Raw genomic sequence first — 19,329 nt, forward strand, 5'->3', positions numbered from 1 at the left:
CAGCAAGGCTGTTGGTAGGGCAATATTGGAAGAAGAATTGTTTGCCAACTATAGAAGAATGGATGCTTAAAGTGTCAAATTTAGCAGAAATGGCTAAGATTTATGCTTATTTGAAGGATCATTCACAAGAAAGATACATTTCGGTTTGGAGAAGATGGATAGATTATATTCAGAATAAATATGGGACTAAAAAGTTCCATTTATTTTATGAATAAATTTTAGAATATTATTATTGTATGGATCATCGCATAGTCAGCCAGATGTTCAGACTGGATTTGGCATTTTGTCTACCTATTGAATCCTTACCCAGGACCTGGGATAGGCAGATGTGAATGTTTGATGGTATTACAAATATCGTCATTATTAGTATTAGTATTAGTATTAGTATTAGTTTAGTATAGTGGAATTTTTATTATATTATATTGTTTATGAATTAGGATTTTAATTTATTTATATGATTAAGTTTATTTGCAAATTGTTTATTCTGTGTTAAAAGGGAGTTAAAGCGCATTATATTTGTTTATCTACATAGTTGGTTAATAGTAGTTAGATTATGATTATTATATTTTTTACCCTGTATTCAGCTCTGGGAAGTGGGGGAGGGGGGAAGGGGGGTGGGTTTGGGGTATATTTTGTAATTTTTTGTAAAACTTTTTAATAAAAAAAAATATGGTCAAAGGTGGATGCTTCCACCACCTGCCACATCAGGAGAGGACATTTATATGTGATGCTGCAGCCATCAACGATACTGCTCATGCTTTGTTTGATTGTTAACTATATGCCTGTCTTAGGTTTAGATATTTAACATCTCTACTTGAAATGACAGCTCACTAAGATCTGTATTGAAAATTGTCTTTTTTCTTCCTGGCTGCTAATCTATACATCATCAGCAGAACTGCTAAGTTTATGGCTAAGGCAGTTGACCAAAATACCCATTATTTCAAATAGATTGGGGTATCCTATAAAGGCGAAGTATTTACCTGAATGTTGACCTTTTTCTTCTTCTTAACACATACCATATTTTCCCCAAAATAAGACCGGATCTTATATTAATTTTTGCTCCAAAAGATGTATTAAGGCTTACTTTCAGATGATCTTATTTTTTCATGTACAACAATCTACATTTATTCAAATAAATAATGTCAATAATATGACTTATTTAGACATCACCCTGCCAACAAAAGTGCGTATAGTTAAGGCCATGGTTTTCCCAGTTGCAATGTATGGCTGTGAAAGTTGGACCATAAGAAAGGCCGAGCGCCAAAGAATTGAGGCCTTTGAACTATGGGGCTGAAGAAGACTCCTGCGAGTCCCCTGGACTGCAAGGCATTCAAACCAGTCAGTCCTAGAGGAGATCAACCCCGACTGCTCTTTAGAAGGCCAGATCCAAGGACCTGTTTTTTGTTATTGTTTGCTCCTCTTACATGCCATTACGTCAATAAACAGCTCTCTTGAAGGGGTGGCATTCACAGGGATTTTTTTTTTCCATCTCAGAGTTTTAATCTGTTTTTCCAGGGCTTTCTTCCTTCATTGAGAGAAAATTGGAACACATGCATTATTCATTGTAGTGGATGATTTTATAATAGAGGGTTACTTGTTACTTGAAAGATACTTTGCATAAAAGCACAGGTCGAACTCTAACTGTGATTTAAAATAAGGCCAGTTTTGGCTAGATCAAATTTTGTCTCCCAGATCACAGCATTGAACTGCAACTATAGGGCAGTATTAACTTGGTTTTAATCTCATTGAGATTTCACTGGGAAAAGCCGAGATATTTTGACATTCCCAAAGACTGGAAAATATGTCAGGTAATCCTTGACATACATCCTTTCATTTAATAGCCGTTTAATAACAATGGCATTGAAAAAAGTTGACTTATGACCATTTTCAGATGCACGACCATCACAGCATCCCCACGATCATGTGATCAAAATTCGAATGCTGGGCAACAGATTCATATTTACAATGGTTGCAGTTTATAAAACTATGCAAAACTCACTGAACAACTGCCTCACTTAGTAACAGAAATATTGTGATTATGAGTCAAGGACTACCTGCTCTATATTTAGTTGTGAAGGGTTGACCATTACTGAATTCATCACTTACGTGAGTGTTGCCATTTCCCTTCAGAAACTTTAGGAAGTGCTTATTTTATCTGCTTATGTTTTTATTTATGTCCTCAGTTTTTATATCATGCCAATCAACAGGTGACTCTGTGTTCTTTTAGACTTTGGGTCTGGTGTCACTGAATTTATTTTGCCCCTTTAGGTGGGACTTCCCTTCTACCCCCAGTTGGCATGCACAGTGTAGAAATATACATTACCGTTGCTCGCTTGCTTCTTGCTCAGGAGAATGTGAGATGTAAATGTGAAGAAATAACTATAATTCTTCTACTTCTCCTTGTAGCTGGTTATAATGCATTGCAAATTTGCTTTCCACTTCAGCCAGCTCATTTATGTTTTCAGCTGTTTGCCTAGCTGCAGTTAAAAAAATGATAATACATTCCTTCCCTTCTTTGTCACCTCTCCGTGCCAGCTACAAATTCAGCCACTTGAAATACAAAAATAGTATGCAGAGCTAAAACTGCATTACAAAATCAGTGTGGAAGACTGTGCTTCCAATATATTTGTATTAACGCTTCACACACACTTTTGAGAAAAAAAAATAGTTTCCACTCTAAAATCTTCTATGTGAGGTTTAATGAATGGAAATTCATGGAAGTCGTTGAAAATTCAAATGGTAAGACTGATTCTTGACTTTGTGCAGAAATAGGTACAGTGTCATGGTTCTGACAGATGAAACTCTTCAAAAGAACTTCGAGGCATTGTTTACCTTAAAGAATCTTTATTTTGAGTAGCACAACATTGGCAGTGCATAATCAAGCCAAAAACTGAATTCCCCTCCCCTGAGCAGATAGTATCAAAGCACAATTCCCTCCTCCAATTAACAGTCATAAATCACATTCCCCAATTAGTTTGAAGCGGGGGGGGCTCCTCTCCAGTTCTCCAGCCCACCAATTCTTTATCAGCTCTGGTTACAATAACTTTGATTCTCACGCTAGGTCTAGTATTGTTATGTCTAGCTGGACTCTCATTCATCCCCCCTCCCAGCCCCATCTAACTCTAAAAGCAAAAGGTAAAAGATGGCTACATTTCCCTTTGTTGTCAATGCAATGATGTTTGCAGTGTTGACATACAGTATATAGAGAAATGACTGCCACAGGATTTTTGTAGGAACACCGGCGGTGATGCGTATGAAAATCCATTTCAAAGGTTTCTTTCCATTGGAAAATAATTATGTATGGAATTATTTAAATTGGTTATTATTGTTGCTGTTATTATTGTTATTTTAATGATTGTTGTGACTTTTGAACTGATTTGGGCCAGATATCTGAATCTGACCCAATTTGATTCAATCGATTTTTTATTAGTAGTAAAAGACAAGTATGGAAGCATCTTAATTTATCTTTATTTGATGGGATATATTTAATTTGATTTGTCAATTTAAATTGACCATCTGAAAGAGAAGAATCAGTTTAAATCAATTTGAAATGTCCAGTAGCCACAGAGACCTAATTAATACACTTATCAGGTATCTCTTCAAGATGTGGTAAAAAACAACAACAATATGGTAGCTGTATTGTGGCACACGTGACGCACTGTTTAAACTGTCAAGTTTAAATGAAAAATATCTCTGAGACATTAGATAGTTCGAGCCATCGAAACAGAACTGTATGACTTAGACATGGATTTAGTCTTAACAGAATTAGTCATGATCAAGATATGGCTCCAAGACAACAACAATAACAACAACAACAACAACAACAACAACAACAACAACAACAATAATAATAATAATAATAATAATAATAATAATAATAATAATTCTGCAACAAATATCATTTGCCTGTAAGCAAGAACTGGTGGGATCATAAAATAGAGATAGTCATAGAAAATGATAAAATTAAACTACTCTGGGACTTCAGAATTCAAACAGACAAGAACCTGCAACGTAACACCCCAGACTTAACAATTGTTGATAAGAAAGACAAAAAAGTCTGGATAGTGGACGTGGCAGTGCCTGGAGACAGCAGAATAGATGAGAAAGAATTGGAGAAAGTAACACTCTATAAAGACCTACAAATAGAAATAGAAAGACTGTGGCAAAGGCAAGCAAGGGTAGTACCAATAATAATAGGCGCCTTGAGTGCAATTCCAAAACAACTGGAGCACCACTTGAACACCATTGGCATTGACAAATTCGCTATTAGTCAATTGCAAAAGGCGGCCTTACTAGGAACTGCTTCCATCCTGCGACAATATCTGTAATACCATCAAACATCCACATCTGCCTATCCCAGGTCCTGGGTAAGGACTCGATAGGTAGATAAAAATGCCAAATCCAGTCTGAACATCTGGCTGACTTGGCAATGATCAATAATAATAATAATAATAATAATAATAATAATAATAATAATAATGTATTCCAAGTATGGCCTTACCAAGGCATTGTAAAGTGGTATTAACACTTCACGTGATCTTGATTCTATCCTTCTGTTAATGCAGCCCAACACTGTGTTGGCTTCCAAGTATCTTAGAATAAAAGCTTAAAGACATTTTGTACAACTACACAAATGTTCCAGATTTTGCAACGGAGAAGGTGGCCAGTCTGGGTTGACTTTTACTTGAAGAGCATTTTTTTTTTCGGTGCATGAATGGAAGTAAAGTAGAATACTTGAATTTTAATGAGATTCCCTATTTTCCATGCAGGACAGATTCTCAACAGGAATGTCTACGTGTTTGGGAAGCTGTGCAATTATTTAACTGGGAAATTACAGAGGGGAGATTGAGAGGTTGGAGAGAATGAAAATAGAATGGTAGCCTATTTAAACTAAAATAGAATGTAGTCTATAGGTTAGTTTTCAACAAAAATAAGAGTTATACTGATAACTAAAATAGAAGCATGCTGAAAGACTAGAGACTAGATTTAAAGAAATATGCGCTGAAAGAGTATATATGCATATCTCACATCAAAGAGTAATGCAACTCTTTCTAAGGAAAAAAACCTTGTGTTTTCTATTAAGATCTGTGAGAGGTTGGCTTTTGATCCTCATTTGAGGAAAATGTTAATGATTTTATTGAGAGGAGAAACAATAGAGCTATACTTTAAATTCCCATGTAATTTTGTGCATCTGTTTGATCCTAAATGGTCTTGGCTAAAAAAAAAATGGAAACAGACACATATGCAAAACTGTAATTGCATATTCAGTCATGTTCTTCATAAACCATTCACCATTTCGATTTATTTTGCTCTTTATTCGGTGCTTATTTTTAAGCCAAATGGCATCGCATGAAGGAGCGTATTCAGTCATAAGGCATTACAAATCTATATCTGGATTTTTGCTGAAATGTGAATTCTTTACTTTATTGCCTTGCACCTTAATCAATGTTTATACAATGCACTGGCATACACAGGGATGAAGGGTTTAGCAGAAACTATATTTGGATTGTTATTTAGATGTGGATTATTATTTTATTGCCTTGCACCTTATCATAATCAACTTTTGTACATTGTACTAGTATACACAGGGATGAAGGGTTATAAGAAGAAGCCATATTAAAAATGAGTTACTTGACAAATAAAGCATGAAAGGGGGTCCTCGTTGCTTAGAAAGACAGCAAAGTGGAACATCTTCCAGATTTTTATTATTTTTATTTTATTGTTGGAATTTGAAGAACCTCAGTGCAAGAAACTGCTTTGGGTTTGGGCCATTCTCAGCCTGCAAACATCTATACTTGTCAAGTGCGAAGAATCAGAACCACATGTCTTGCTCCAGTGGAGATGATTTATTTCTCATGCGTGTGCACGAAGAATCTAATCAATTAACAAGCACTAAATTGGCACTAAATAAGAGTCAATGGAGTTCAGGAGGAATGGACTTAGACTACTTGTGGCAATGTGATGATTCCTGGCTGATTCCTCTCTTGACTCCACACTCAGGCGTCTCCTGCTCTTCTTCTACAATGCTAGCTTAAAATGTCTTGCCTCCAGGGCTTCTGGTGTCTTTGTTTTCAGGCTCTGCTTGCCAAAATAACAGATAAAGCCCAATAGAGTCAATAAATCGTGAGATGCCTTTGAGTAATGTCAGTGGAAGGAAGAATAAAAATTTATTTTATTTTATGTTATTTTATTTATTATTTTATTATTTTACTTTATTTTATTTTACTTTACTTTATTTTACTTTATTTTAATTTAATTTAACTTAATTTAATTTATTTATTATTTTATTATTTTAATTTATTTTATTTTATTATTTTAATTTACTTTTTTACTTTATTATTTTATTTTATTATTTTAATTTATTTTAATTTATTTTATTAATTTATTTTATTTTATTTTACTTTACTTTATTATTTTTTATTTTATTTTATTTATTTTATTATTTATTTTTTATTATTTTATATTATAATATAATATATTATTATTTTATTATTTTATTTTATTATTTTATTTTATTATTTTATATTATTTTATTTTACTTTACTTTATTATTATTATTTTATTATTTTATTTTATTATTTATTTTATTTTATTTTTTATTATTATATTATTATTTTATTATTTTATTTTATTTATTTATTTTATTTTATTTTACTTTACTTTATTATTTTATTATTTTATTTTATTATTTTATTTTATTTATTTTATTATTTATTTTATTTTATTATTTTATTATATTATATTATATTATATTATTATTTTATTATTTTATTTTATCATTATTTTATTTTATTTTATTTTATTATTTATTTATTTATATTATATTGTATTATATTATTATTTTATTATTTTATTATTATTTTATTTTATTTTATTTTATTTTATTTTATTATGTTCCATTCTTTTATTTTGGGAGTACAATAGTCCTCACCTTGAAAACATTGTTCAGTTCTAACAAAGGTGAACCAGTAACCTACCTTAGCTTAAACCAAGGAACCATATTACAAACCACAAATAAACCAAGCCACCATATCTGGAGAGGGGGCTTGTTTTGCAAGACCAAAACTATTGTTGCTTATGTGCCAAAGATTCTCATTGTAGGATCCAGATTTAACGCAAGCAAGATTCTTAGGAGATGAACTTTTTTTTTTCACTAGACACATTTAATTTGAGCAAAGACATGATGGCTGTCTATTAGAAGTGAACTAGATCGAAGCTGTTTTCATCTAGCTTGATGTCCAGCTTTGAAAGAGCCACCGTGTTTAACCTGCTTCCTTCCTTCCTTCCTTCCTTCCTTCCTTCCTTCCTTCCTTCCTTCCTTCCTTCCTTCCTTCCTTCCTTCCTTCCTCCCTCCCTCCCTCCCTCCCTCCCTCCCTCCCTCCCTCCATCCACAGTATTCAACCACAAGAAGACATCAAGAGCCAGTGATGGGGAAAATGATGGAATCTAGTTTTTCAGGCACGCAGTCTTTCCCTGAAGCTTTATCTGCAGAAAGAGGATTCCAGGCTACAAAACCACATAGGTAAGGACATGTTTGTTTTTTTTTAATGGCTGTTTCTTTTGTGAGACAAATGCAAGGCAAGTGGTCACTTAGGAAACCTCTGTTTGTTTGTTAAGCAGAGAGCATGGAGAGTCTTCCCTTACAGATGTCAAAGCCATTATTCCAGCTGATGGATTGCCACCTTTCCGCTTTTCCATAAAAGGCCTAGAGGACTCTTCAACTAGAGTCACAGACCAGCGAATCAGATCATTGTATTCCATTCCCTCCTCTGATCAATTCATGAAGTTAATGACCCAGCCGAAGGCAGGCTACAGAGTTAACTTGGGCTGACAAATACGATTCAGTGTAAAAAAAGGGGGGGGCTGCACTACATGGCGCCTGTAACTAGCAAAGGCTGGTTAAGTGGAGCCTTCCTATTGGTTTTTAGTGACTGAAAGCAAAGGGCGTTATAAGGAGAGTGGATCCATGTGTGCATATTGGTCATGATGTATCTCTACCTCTATCTCATCTCTGTTTCTGTCTCTGTTTCCATCTCCACCTCTACCTCATCTCCATCTCCAACTCTATTAACCTTTACCTCTATCTATCTATCTATCTATCTATCTATCTATCTATCTATCTATCTATCTATCCATCCATCCATCTATCTATCTATCTATCTATCTATCTATCTATCTAACTATCTGTCTATTTATCTATCTATCTATCTGTCTGTCTGTCTGTCTATCTATCTATCTATCTAATCTCTATCTCTATCTCTGTTTATCTCTATATCTATCTCTACCTGTACCTCTACCTCATCTCCATCTCTATCAACCTCTACATCTATCTATCTATCTATCTATCTATCTATCTATCTATCTATCTATCTATCTATCTTTCTTTCTTTCTTTCTTTCCCTATCTCCCTCTCCCCTTCTCTTCTTTTCTCTCTTTTTCTCCTTCCTTCCGTCTTTCCTTCTTTCTTTCCCTATCTCCCTCTCCCCTCTCTCTCTTCCTTTCTCTCTCTCTTTCTCCTTCATTCCTTCCTTCCCTCCCTCCCTTCTTTCTTTCTTTCTTTCTTTCTTTCTTTCTTTCTTTCCCTATCTCCCTCTCCCCATCTCTCTCTTCTTTTCTCTCTCTTTCTCCTTCCTTCTTTCTTTCTTTCCCTATCTCCCTCTCCCCTCTCTCTCTTCCTTTCTCTCTCTCTTTCTCCTTCATTCCCTCTCTCCCTCCCTCCCTCCCTCTTTCTTTCTTTCTTTCTTTCTTTCTTTCTTTCTTTCTTTCTTTCTTTCTACTTTCTTTTTTCTGCCATGTTTAATCAAACACTTTTCAAGCCCCACATGAAGCACATTTTAGCCAGATGCATCCATCTGAGGAAATCAGGAGCCAGGACAAAGGTCTAAAATCACTATGAGTTTATTCCATGCTACCTATACACAAGAACCTGATCTACTAATGGACAAGGCCAATTGGCACCAGATAAGAGTCAACGGACTTTGAGGGGGGGTGGACATGGGTCTCTTAAAGGGGTGTAGCGACTTCATACTGATGATGCACTTGATCATTCCCTTGATCATCTCCTACAGCATGTCCTGATCTGCTCCTCTAACCCTTGAGTGGATTTCTGCCCGTGGAATGAATCCACCTGTGTTGAAGAAAGGCAAACGAGCAGTAACAAGCAGGGCATCATGTTGCAATGTAATGCTTCCATGGCTTCTCTTTGAGCATTGCTTGAAGTTAGTTAACAGTGTGGATCACAACTAATTATTGTTGTTATTTATTAGTTTGCTTTTCTCCAAGAAAACCAAACAACATACTGTATTTTTCCGTCTATAAAACGCACCTGTGTATAAGACACTCTCCGCGCCAAACGGCTGAGCTGGCAAATCTGCAAGTTCAGCTGGCAGAAGATCTTGCCCCCTGCCCCCTCCTGTTTTAGTGGCAAGCCCAGAGGGGCTTGACACCTGCACCAGGTGTCCTGGCAACCCACACAGGCATGCCCTGGTCTGCGGAGGTTACCATTATTTTTCCGTGTATAAGACGCACCTGGTTTTTGAAAAGGATGTTTGCAGGAAAAAATAGTGCCTTATACACAGAAAAATACCCTATTTTCTTCCCATAATAATAGCCCTCTATAATAAGCCAGATTTAGGTAGTGAATAACTGGCAGAAAGTTGAGTTCCAGAGTTGAACTGGGACTTGAAACAGTTTCCCTAATTCAAGTCCAACAGCTTATCTGCTCCATGTGCTGCATCATAGTCATAATGTTAGCCTAGTAATGTATAAACAGATTTGAGCTGAAGAGATTTGCGCCTGAGATGATTTTTTAAAGCTTGCTTTGGTACATTTTACAGCTCAGATCTTTAATACATCAAATACACGTGGAGGGGAGAGAGACGGGGAATAGACTTCTAAATTTAGTGATTAATAAACCTCAAGTTGAGGTTCTTCATCAATGTAGCTCCTTAAACATTGCTTTATGTTATTAGATTATGAGTGTTACGCATAGGTGAGATATTAGTCATCTGTCTGATTTCATATTTTGGTCCTGCATCACCACCAGAGTGACATATAGCACCTTCCAAACTCATCTTGATTTATTCTTGCCCTACAGCAATTTTAAAAACCTCGCATAGGAACTGGAAGTGCAGATGTTAGAATCATGACCATTTAGTGTTTGTGAAGCCAGAATTCTGAGTATCTATTAAGCAAATCACTTATAGAAACTCTGTGAAGGGTTTTTTGTGGGTTTTTTTTTTTTTTGAAAATTATAAATTGCCACTGATCAGGTGAAGTAATTACATAAATGTATGTGATATTGTGGCAGCTATGGTGGCGCAGTGGTTAGAATGAAGTATTGCAGGCTACTTCTGTTGGCTGCCTGCAGTTTGACAGTTCGATTCTCACCAGCTCAAGGTTGACTCAGCCTTCTGTCCTTCTGAGGTTGGTCAAATGAGGACCCAGATTGTTGAGGACAAGATGATGACTCTGTAAACCGCTTAGAGAAGACTGTGAATCACTCTGAAGTGGTATATAAGTCTAAGTGCTACTGCTATTGACTCAGCCTTCTGTCCTTCTGAGGTCAGTAAAATGAGGACCCAGATTGTTGGGGGCAAGATGCTGATTCTGTAAACCACTTAGAGACGGCTATAAAGCTCTGTGAAGTGGTATATAAGTTTAAGTGCTATTGTTATTTTAATTGAAGTTTTGGTAAACATAATACAAACTAATACAAATTAAACTAAAAGAAGAAGGAGAAAAAATCCATATGGTTCCAGAGGAATAAATGGTGGACTGATATACAAAAATGTATAGCTGACCTTGGGGGATGATTAAAATTGAATTAAGAGCTGGTAAATCAGCTCTTCCTCTCCAGACAAAGAAAGGAGCTGAGATCAACCACAAATGTTCCAGACAGCTATTTCTCATGAGAAGACAGCAAGATAGAGGTCTTCAGTGGGTTTAGAACTGTGGAAGATATTTTGCTCACACCATGGTTAATACCTTTGAAAGGATACAAAGTTCACATACTTGATTTTCTAATTACTTCTGGAAATTACAGGCTAACTGTTTTTTCAGATATTAGGAATCCTTGTGCCAAAAAGTTTTATAGCATCAGATGAGTTTCTTTCAAGAAAGGGAAGTTTTCATTACAAGCTTAAGAATTTTTTTTTAATAAATTGCCAAAGAGTGCTTGAAATTATGATTTTAGAAACTTACAAAGAATCCACATAAATTTGAAATAAAATTTTGGAATTAATGATAAAGAATTCTTCTCGTGGGAAAATGGTTTTGTTTTATTTATTTTTTTAAAAAAAATGTAAGATAAGATTTAAAAATCTGGACACTAGAGGGAACTAGAGATTAAAGCTGAAGGAAAAGAAGACATCAGTTTGATTTACAATTACAGAACGAAGCAAAATATTCTGACATTGCACATATTGGAGGATATTTTTGAACAATGAATTCAGAACCTAATTTTAATAGTGTCAACAGAGACATCTGCTTCCATGAATAGACTGTGTCTAAAACACGTGACATGGAAACAAGTTCTATCTGAGAACTTCAAGACTGAGTTGAAAGGGGATTTACAAATGGCAGGCTACAAGAAAGACATGGATAAAAAAAGTTACACTGGACATGAAAGAAAGGGAAGGGAAGGGAAGGGAAGGGAAGGGAAGGGAAGAGAAGAGAAGAGAAGAGAAGAGAAGAGAAGAGAAGAGAAGAGAAGAGAAGAGAAGAGAAGAGAAGAGAAGAGAAGAGAAGAGAAGAGAAGCATGGCTGATATCTTAATAATTTAAAGAAATATAGAAACAGAGTGTGACCTGGCTAATTTTCCCATATTGGATTTACAAAAGAGGCTTCTTAACGTTTTGAATCATCTTGTGAGAAGGAACAAACAAATGAGAAGAAATCAAATTTTAGGACATCATTTGAATGGACTAAAGATTAAATCTGTTAGAAATAACAAGAAGGGATATCATATTGATTTAGTTGGTCAAGGTTAAAGTTGACATATCTATACTAACCCTTAATGGACTTTTTGTGAAGGCAAGACAAGTAAAGCTTGTTAAAGAGCAATCTACCTTAGATGTAAAGACAAATTTCCAGATAGTTTCAACAATTAATCAGTGGAACAGCTTGCCTCCAGAAGTTATGGGTGCTCAATCACTGGAGGTATCCAAAAATAGAATGGAGAACCATTTGACCTGGATGGTATAAGGTCTCCTGCCTTGAGCAAGGGGTTGGACTAAGATCTCTGAAGTCCCTTTCCAAAATTATTATTCTATGCTTTTTATTGCTGATGTAGTACAACCTCCTTCCAAGAGCTAAACTCTGATGGTTTAGAATAGAATAGAGCTGGAAGGGACCTTGGAGGTCTTCTAGACCAGCCCCCCGCTCAAGCAGGAGAACCTATACTATCTCAGACAAGTGTCTGTCCAGTCTCTTCTTAAAAACCTCCAGTGATGGAGCACCCATGACTTCTGGAGGCAGCTGTCCAACTGGTTAATTGTCCTCATTTAGGAACTTTCTCCTTAATTCCAGGTTGCTTCTCTCTTTGGTCAGTTTCCAACCATTGTTTCTTGTCCTGCCCTCTGGTGCTTTGGAAAATAGGTTGACCCCCTCTTCTTTGTGGCAGCCCCTCAAATACTGGAACCTCGCTGTCATGTCTCCCGTACAGTATTTCTTCTTTTCTTTAGACTAGCCAAACCCAAGTCCTGCCACTGTTTTTCGTATGTTTTAGTCTCCAGGCCTTGGATCATCTTAGTTGCTCTTCTCTGCACTTTTCCCAAGGTCTCAACATCTCTTTTGTAGTATGGTGACCAAAATTGGTTGCAGTATTCCAGGTGTGGCCTCACTAGTTTCTGTCGCTTTGTTCCCAGGAATTTTTCTTCATGCTGCAGTACAGGTCAACAACCTGGAATGATGCACAAAAATGCCTTCCGAAGGACTCCCCCTTTACCACGGGGTAGATTCAATGGCATTGCAGGACCAGCTTACCAACAACTAGAAGAGTCCAAGATCATGGATCAGGAGACCGGATCTTCTCAAGAGTAAGTAAGAGAAAATGAGAGGAACCAGTCTGTTGTTGAGAATTAAACCGAAGGAAGGCATACGAAAATGAAGGAATGAATACTTTGTAATGAAACCCACATGTAGGTTTGACAGAACTCTCTTAAAACAGCATAGATGATGTCCCAAAAGTGCTTTTTTCCATGAGGCAACTGGACTTTTCTTGTTTTTCTTTGAAGTCGTTTCGCTTCTCATCCAAGAAGCTTCTTCAGTTCTGGCTGGATGGTGGGAAATGGAAGGATGTATACTCCTTGCAGACAGCTGGTCATTTGCATTCTTTTAGAGCAGGGGTGTCAGACTGGAAGCTGCACCCACCCCAGCTCTGGCAAGGGGAAAAAAGTTGTGATACATAGTGACACATCATGAGACGTGGTGAGTTTAATACCCCTGTTTTAGAGAGTCATTGAGGCCATTTGACTTTGTAAAGAGAGAGCAGTAAAGTATTATGAAGCTGTATAAGTCTGTGCTATTGCTATTGCCTTTGACTCAGCCTTCCATCCTTCTAAGGTCAGTAAAATGAGGACCCAGATTGTTGTGGGCAATATGCTGACTCTGTAAACCACTTAGAGAGGGCTATAAAGCACTGTGAAGTGATATATAAGTCTAGAGGGCTATAAAGCACTGTGAAGTGGTATATAAGTCTATGTGCTATTGCTATTGCTATTCATTGTAATAGGATACCACTAGTTCCTCTATCTGGGGCTACCAGATCTAGACTATAAAAATCATGGCACTCACTAGTTGAAAGCCAAGATACATAAAATCCTAATGTCTTGTGGTCATCTAACAGTTATCCAGAGTTTTGCAGCCCAACTCTGATAGATGGGTTTAATAATCTATAGAGTGGTTAAGTTTATCTAATTTTTTTTAAAGTCTTTTTAATAATATTTAATAAAAATGCACGATCTTATCAGCAAAGATGGCATGCTTAGTGGGCAATCCTTCATAGCTTATTGTTATAGGTAACCCTTAATTTCTAACGGTAACAAAGCACAGGATATTTCTGTCATAAGTCATCCCTGTCATAAGTCAAGGCACCCATGTGACCAGCCCCAATGTTCTGACTTTTTTTGTGGCGGCTGATCAACAAACATTATGATTGTTAAGTGAATAAATTTCTTCTTATGGGTGTTTTTTGCAAGAATCCAGCTGAAATGGCCAGAAACCGGCAAAGGTACCATTAAATCATGGTCACATGACCGTGTAACAGCCCTAAAGGTGTGCCCAAAATATGGTCATGTGACTATGGGGTGGTGTGCAGTCATTAGAACTATTTCCAAACTGCGTTGTTGGCCTTTGGTGTGTCTGTTGTAACTTTGAACACTTGCTAAGCACCCAGTCATTAAGATAGGAATACCTGCATGGACTAGATATACAGTATTTCTTGTGTTCATCTGTTTACTTTTAAACAGTAATATATATCTAATATCTATATACACTACTTCAGACATGTCAAACACAAGGCCTGGGGTCCAGATGCGGCCCGCGAAGTGGTTTCATGTGGCCCGTGAAGCCATCCTGGAAACAGTGAGGGAATGGCCCACATTGCCTTGGCCCTGGCCCAAGCTGGCCGGGAGCCAATGTACAATTTTGTGGTGGCCATCTATGCTGAAATGCATTCAGTCTTAGCTCCACAAGGCTGTCTAGAAACAGCAAGGAACCAGCCCCTGCTGCGTCGGCCCCGCCCCCTGGGTGCATGCTGGGGAGGTGTCACCCTTTGTGAGGAATGAAGAAATGGACCATGACTTGGCGCTTGCCCCGGTCCTACCCCCTTCTGCCAGAGACCCTCAGATCTGTCCCACTCCTGCCCAGGCCCCCACAGGCACCCTTGACGCGAATGATGTAGAGCTGGCCGTGCCCACCCAGTAGGCCACACCCACTCCATCCACACCCATCCAGTAGGCTGCACCCACCCTGGTCACACCCACCCTGCCTCCCGAGGGCAACCGCAATGCTGATGCGGCCCTCAATGAAATTGAGTTTGACACCCCTGCACTACTTGATGTAAGGAGATATTCCTTTAGGAATCCTGTTTGCAGAACATTTGGGTTGCCCTTGAATTAATTTTTAATTTCTTTTCTTTGATGTTGAATGCGTAATAAAAAGAAAAGAAGAACAAGCATGTACAGCATGAAACTCGGCTTCTTTTAGATCAAATACACCAGAGTCTTTCTTCCAGAGGAAAAAAACAATCCTCTTAGCTGATGCTCACAGACAAAGCATTTCAAATTCTTCATGCCTCAATAGATTCCAAATTTCTGGAATATAATTTAACATCACATTCACATCTCTGACCCTTATTTCTTTTTCCAGTGCACTATTTACAACCTTATGAATATTAAATCAAAAGGTGTCAACAGAGAACAGGCCCTAAACATATTTTTTCAATTATACCATCAGACTTATATTTTGACCTTTATTGCTTCCCGGAACTCAAGCAATTTATTTCAAAAACCATTATGGGCACCCCTGGAAAGTTATTATCTTTCCCCTTTAATACTTTAGCAGGGCCTTGCTTCTTATTTTATTCATAACTCAGTTGCTTTTCCCATATCAAAAGCTTTAAAACACATTTTGGAATCTGTTGAGAAGGTGATTCAGGTTTGATCTCATGAAAACTTGACATTATGAGATAATCCAACCCTGAAGATTGCTGACAAACCATTCTTATGGAATTAATGGACAAAACAGATATTAACACTTTGGTCCAGCTCATTGCTAATTAAAACTTTTAATGTTTCACAACAATAAGATTGCTGAATGACAACAGATACAATTAAAACACCTTGTCGCTCAATCTAGAGTTAGTTTTGACTTTCAGTTGGAAACATATGTTAAGAGATGTGATTAATTTGGAATATGGACCTGGACTATCCTATTTCAAAATCAGTGGTGGGATTCAAATAGGTGAACAACCGGTTCTCTGTGTGGGTGCCGCTTCCGGAAGTCCATTCTGGACCTGGGCAACAAAAAAATTAGCTACCAGTTCTGCCGAAGTGGTGCAAACCGGCTGAATCCCACCACTGGCTATGGCCCTGATTTAAAAGTAAAAGTAAAGGACATTTGGAAATTTTCTGAGAACAGCCAAGAAATTTCCCATTGAGCATAGAAAGATTGCTGAAGTTACAATGATGGAATGACATAAAGGTATAGAATAGGTGTCCCAAAGGTGTTTTTGCACGAGGCAACTGGACTTTCTTGCTTTTTCTTTGAAGAGGTTTCGCTACTCATCCAAGAAGCTTCTTCAGCTTCTGAAGACTTGAAGAAGCTTCTTGGATGAGAAGCGAAACATCTACAAAGAAAAACAAGAAAGTCAAGTTGCCTTGTGAAAAAGCACCCTTGGGACAACCATGACCTGGATGACTGAGAATCCCCATAGAAAAGGAGGTACCTGGCTCAACAGTAGCACCCATGAGAGGGATCTAGAAGTCCTAGTGGACAATCACTTAAGTATGAGCCAAAAAAAAAAAAGCCAATGCAGTCTTGAGCTGCAACAACAGATGGAGAGTTCACAAGATCACAAGGGGTAGCACCACTCTAGACTGCACTAGTGAGGCCACACTTGGAATACTGTGTCCAGTTTTGGTCACCGTGTTCCAAAAAAAGATGCTAAGATCCTAGAAAGAGTACAGAGAAGAGGAACCAAGATGATAAGGGGTCTGGAGGCTAACTTATACAATAAACAGATAAGGGAACGAAGTATGTTTAGCTTCATGAAAAGGAGGATTAGGAATGACATGATAGTAACCTTCCAGTATTTGAGGGGCAGTCACAGACAAGAGGAGGTTGACTTATTCTCCAAACAATGAGGGCAGGACAAGAAGCCACAGGTGGAAATGCCTCAAAGGGAGATTCAACTGGTAGTGAGAACAATTGATTAATGGAACAGCTTCCTTCCAGGAGCTGTGGGTGCTCCATTGCTGGAAGGTTGAACAATAATTTGTCTGTAAGGACTCCTGCTTAGAAGACGTCTAAGGTCTCTTCCACTCTACGATTGCCTGATGTTCTAACATCAAAGTACCTGTCGTGTTGACTCGTTGTCTCTTATAAACCAATGATTCTCACCTATTTTCCTTCTTAGGTTACCTCCTGGTTTAAAAACATCACAGAACGCTTCGATAAATATGCAACTGCCTTCGAGAGAAGCAAGCTCTTATTTCAATAGCGCAGCTCCAAGAAATACAATGGGCTACTCATCGCCGAGAGCCAATTCTGTTCCCATCATCCCTTCGGTGGGCCTAGATGAAGCCTGCATGCAGACTCAAAACACTTCAGACACCACAGGCATCAAATGGTGCAAAAACTCCTAGTCCACTGAAATGGTCAATATGAGTGCCCCAGCCAGCAGCTGTCTTATTGCAGAACAACAAGAAGTCAAACTGTTGTTAGAAACTGTCCAGGAACAGATCCGAATTCTGACCGACGCAAGGAGGTCAGACAACTTCGACCTTTCCAAGGTCAAGGCGGAGAACAGTAGAAGTGGGAACACAGCTTTTCTGCCCATGAGCCCTGTGGCCAAATCGGAGCGAGAGCAGACACAGTTTGTCTTAAAAAGGGAATCGAAAAGAGACTCGGCATCAATCAATTGACTTTGACCCGGGGGGGGATGGGAGGGTAAGATGGGTGGGGTGGGGTGGGGCTGATTGGTTCTGTGCATTTGAAGCTTTGCTAAAACAGGAAAGAGAGGAAATTACAAATTATTTATATGCATTAATTTAAAAAAAACATCTACTTAGAAGAAACCAAATAGTCTATCACCCTCATCTCAGTGTTTTTTAACAAAATATTTTTTTAACGGAAAGAGTTACCAGGTGGTATGGCCCTTAACCAGAAGTTCTGTTTTTTTTTTTGTTTTGTTGTTTTTTAATTCTTTCTGGTTGGTTTTCTTTCTTCTTTCTTTTGTCCCTTTCTTTTACTTTTGCCCATCTCTCTTTTTTGGTTGTTCCTTCCAAGCCTATGTATTCTCCCCCAACTTTGTTGACTGAACTGTCAATGAGACGTTTTCACCTAAATCAGTGATGGCGAACCTTTTAGAGACCGAGTGCCCAAACTACAACCCAAAATCCACTTATTTATCACTGGGTGCCAGGTGGGCGTGGCCCACTGGGTGGATGTGGCTGCAGTGGTCATGGCAGACAGAGTGGGTGTGGCCAAGGTGGGTGTAATCACCTCAATGTTGCTCGTGGGGAGGGACGCCTGTGGGGGCTGGGCTGTGTTGAGGGAGATTCAGGGGGTCTCTGGCAGGTGGGATGGTGGGCAGGAGGCAAGGTGAGGCAGTTGGGGGTGCCATTGTTGCAGGGCAAGGTGAGGCAGGGGCCGACTGCTGCCTGACACCATCGGCCCCTGCACACAGAGGCCAGCGAGTACACAGGGGCCGACAGTGTCCATCAGCAGCCACAGCCTGCTGGCCCCTCGACCGGCACACTCTGGGGCTCTGCAGCCCACCGCCAGAAGTTCAGAGAAGCTGCATCTGAGCTGGATGGACAGCCGACAGCTGAGGAGGCAATGCAGTGGGTCATGCCCGGGAAAACGAGAGCATGTGAGGCCAGGAGGGATGGGATGGAGGGGAGAGAAACCAGATGTGCTGGGATGCATCTGGCCACATGGGACCTCAGCGAGTTAGCAGGCGGCTGGTTGAAGAGGGACAGTTGCCATCTCCAGGGCATGGTGCATGTGCCCATAGAGAGGGCTCTGAGTGCTGCCTCTGGCACACGTGCCATAGCTTGGAATGGAACCGTACTAGAATGCAGCTCCTAGTCTCACTAAATTCCCACTGATTTTAGAGCATTTTATGTGAAAGGTTTTCGACTGCTTACAAGGAATTCACGACTTGTCATCCAAATCTCTGAAGTCCTTTAGTAATAATTTGACTCCTTCGTTCTCCAGATCTACAGCGAACACCGTTGCTATACCCTAAGCCTTAGGGCACACATTTGTAATAATAAAACAAATACAAATGATAAAATCAATGAAAGACAATCCCAAGTTGTTTTCACCAAATCTCTCCAGATTCTGTGACTGATACCTCTCACCCCAGCTAGCCATGCTGTGTGGGACATGATGACCAACCCAACCAGTATATCTGAAGGAGAACGTCAGAACATTGGCTTAAGCCAGTGGTTCTCAACCTTTTTAATGCCGCGACCCCCCCAACCAGTCGTAAGTCGAGGACTACTCAAACAGTCGTAAGTCAAGGACTATTCAACTGGTGCAGAACCGTTTACAGAATGGGACTTTTAGCGGGCTCAGCAGGGCAGAGACAGCCTGGACAAT

General features: G+C 38.6%; 1 protein-coding gene across 1 annotated transcript in view; it reads left to right on the top strand.

Moving 5' to 3' along the window:
- NRG3 (neuregulin 3) overlaps positions 1 to 17,645 on the top strand; it is a 101,889-nt gene extending 84,244 nt beyond the window's left edge. The window contains 3 exon segments of the mRNA XM_039343347.1: positions 7,395 to 7,522; positions 12,867 to 13,037; positions 17,138 to 17,645. Of these exon segments, the coding sequence (XP_039199281.1) occupies positions 7,395 to 7,522; positions 12,867 to 13,037; positions 17,138 to 17,645 (807 nt within the window).
- The last annotated feature ends 1,684 nt before the right edge of the window (positions 17,646 to 19,329 follow it).

This window comes from Crotalus tigris, unplaced genomic scaffold (genome assembly GCF_016545835.1).
Source record: "Crotalus tigris isolate CLP2741 ecotype Arizona unplaced genomic scaffold, ASM1654583v1 scf7180000017847.2079705, whole genome shotgun sequence".
In the NCBI taxonomy this organism is placed as follows: Eukaryota; Metazoa; Chordata; class Lepidosauria; order Squamata; family Viperidae; genus Crotalus; species Crotalus tigris.